This window comes from Bradysia coprophila (assembly GCF_014529535.1).
Source record: "Bradysia coprophila strain Holo2 chromosome X unlocalized genomic scaffold, BU_Bcop_v1 contig_759, whole genome shotgun sequence".
NCBI lineage: Eukaryota > Metazoa > Arthropoda > Insecta > Diptera > Sciaridae > Bradysia > Bradysia coprophila.
In genome coordinates, this window is record NW_023503368.1 from 104 (window position 1) to 2,411 (window position 2,308).

At 43.8% G+C, this 2,308-nt stretch overlaps 1 protein-coding gene across 1 annotated transcript; it reads right to left on the reverse strand.

The window, feature by feature from the left end:
• Nucleotides 1-1,284: 1,284 nt before the first annotated feature.
• Nucleotides 1,285-1,929, reverse strand: LOC119070301 (the record flags this gene model as incomplete). The annotated part of the gene is made up of 1 exon (XM_037174567.1): nucleotides 1,285-1,929. A coding segment is annotated over exon 1 (645 nt), but the record flags the coding sequence as incomplete, so codon positions are not given.
• Between the last annotated feature and the right edge of the window lie 379 nt (nucleotides 1,930-2,308).

The following is a 2,308-nucleotide window of genomic DNA, read 5'->3' on the forward strand; positions in this document are numbered from 1 at the left end:
AGAAGTGTCTCCTCCTCTACTACCACCAGAGATGGCATTCGGGAGAGTCCCCACGTTTTCCAAAAGCATTCCTACATAGCCAGAAGATACCGACACACTTACTGAGCTTTTGCTCTAGATGCAATTTCCACGTAAGTTTATGATCAAAGATCACTCCTAGGTACTTAACTGAGGGCATCAGGTCAACACTCGTACCGAAAATGCTAAACCGGCCTAAAGCCACAGAGGCTTCATCTCTTCTCTTACTGAAGAACACAATCTTGGTCTTAACAGGATTCACTCTCAAATTATTCCTAAGGCACCACTCCTCAATCAATTTCATAGCAGTCCTCATCAGATCACCGACCGTGTGAACGAAATCTCCGGATATGAGAGTGGCAACATCATCTGAATAGCCTTGAGTAAACAAACCAGAATCGTTGAGCTGAACCAGTAGCGAATCGATGACCATGCACCAGAGAATCGGGGATAGAATTCCACCTTGTGGGCAACCCCTTGTGACCCCCAGTTTCATAGTCGTCCCGCAAATGGTAGCTACGACAGTTCTACCTCTCAGCATATTCACTATCCACCGAATGGCCAGATCATCCATCTCCCTATCTCTAGCAGCCTTCGTGATGACTTCGAACTCAGTATTATCGAAAAGCTCCTTCGATATCCATAAAACAACCTAGAGCAACTTTACCATTCTTAAGCATACTCTCAATCTTATGGGTTAACTGATGTAAGGCAGTGTCTGTCGACTTCCCCACCTGGTACGCGTGTTGATTCGCATGGAGCGGATATCTTTTAAGCACTTCCCCTCTCACATAATAGTCCAACAATCTCTCCAGCGTTTTCAGCAGAAAAGACGCAAGGCTAATCGGGCGGAAATCCTTTGCTTCACAGTGCGAGGCTTTACCTGTTTTCGGAATAAAAGCGACTCTGACTTTTTCCCAAAGCCTGGGAATATAGCTCAGAGCAATTGAGCTTCTAAAAATGCTCCTCAACCTGTCAAGCAAAAGATCTATACCTTCTTTGAGAAGGGCTGGAAACACTCCATCCAGGCCAGCCGACTTAAACGAGAAATACCTGAAAATAGCCAACTTGACTTTACCCTTCTTAGTAAGCCTTTCCGCAAACGACCAGTCTCTACGCGAAGGCACCGGTTCCGGAGCTTCTGAAACCTGATTCTCTTCCTCTTGTAGGTGGGCGCTTCCCGGAAAGTGAGTCCTAAGCAGATGCTCAGCTGTCTCTCTACTATCTCGGGTAAACGTACCATCAGGTTTCAAAAAGAGAGCCAACCTGAGCCGTTTTATCCTTCGCCAAGAGCTTGTGTATACGGGCATAGCTCGGAATGGAGTTAGCTTCCTCAAAGAACTTTCTCTTACTACTTTCCTTCAGATCTTCCTGGGCCTGGTTGTACTCTTTGAGAAGTTCCCTATACCTCGACTTGTTTTCTTCCTGATACCGGTTCGATTTACCGGCCCGATTCCAGGCTTTCCTCAGCTCTTTCTTCTTCTTGTCAAGTTCATTACTCCACAATCCATTTTTGTACAGTGGTCTAGGATTCCTAAGAGGGCAGGCAGACTCAAAAGCCTCTACGATGGCGGCTGTACACCTCTCATTCGCCTCTTCTAGACTAGCCCTTGTCAGATACCTATCCGCCTGCGGCAAAGCTTGCAGGTTTTCCCCCAGCCGTTGCCTATACAGATCCCAGTCCGTCTTTCTCGGATTACGAAATGGTACTCCGCGCGGAAGCCCACCGTTTATGTCAAACCTGATCAGTTTATGATCTGAAAAAGTTTCCTCGTCAGTAACCCTCCAAGAGCGAACGGATTCTGCAAGCAGACCGCTAGACGCCAACGTCACATCAATGCATTCTTTCCTGACTGCGTTAACAAAGGTCGGCCTATTGCCTCTGTTTAGGACAAGGAGATTCGTCGACATCAGGACATTAATTATTAAGAAAATGTATGCTACGCCTATGCTTGGGAACTAAACTCGAAATTATTTCCTTTACGTGTAGCGTCAAATTTTTAATTTCTTTGTCTTAATGTTTCAGTCTTGATTCATTTTACTAAATAAAATTCATCTCAGCGATGGAGTGACCTTTTTTGATAATATTTTTTCATTAAATTATTAAGAAAATGTATGCTAAGCCTATGCTTGGGAACTAAACTCGAAATTATTTCCTTTACGTGTAGCGTCAAATTTTTAATTTCTTGTCTTAATGTTTCAGTCTTGATTCATTTTACTAAATAAAGTTCATCTCAGCGATGGAGTGACCTTTTTTGATATATTTTTTCATTAAATTATTAAGAAAATG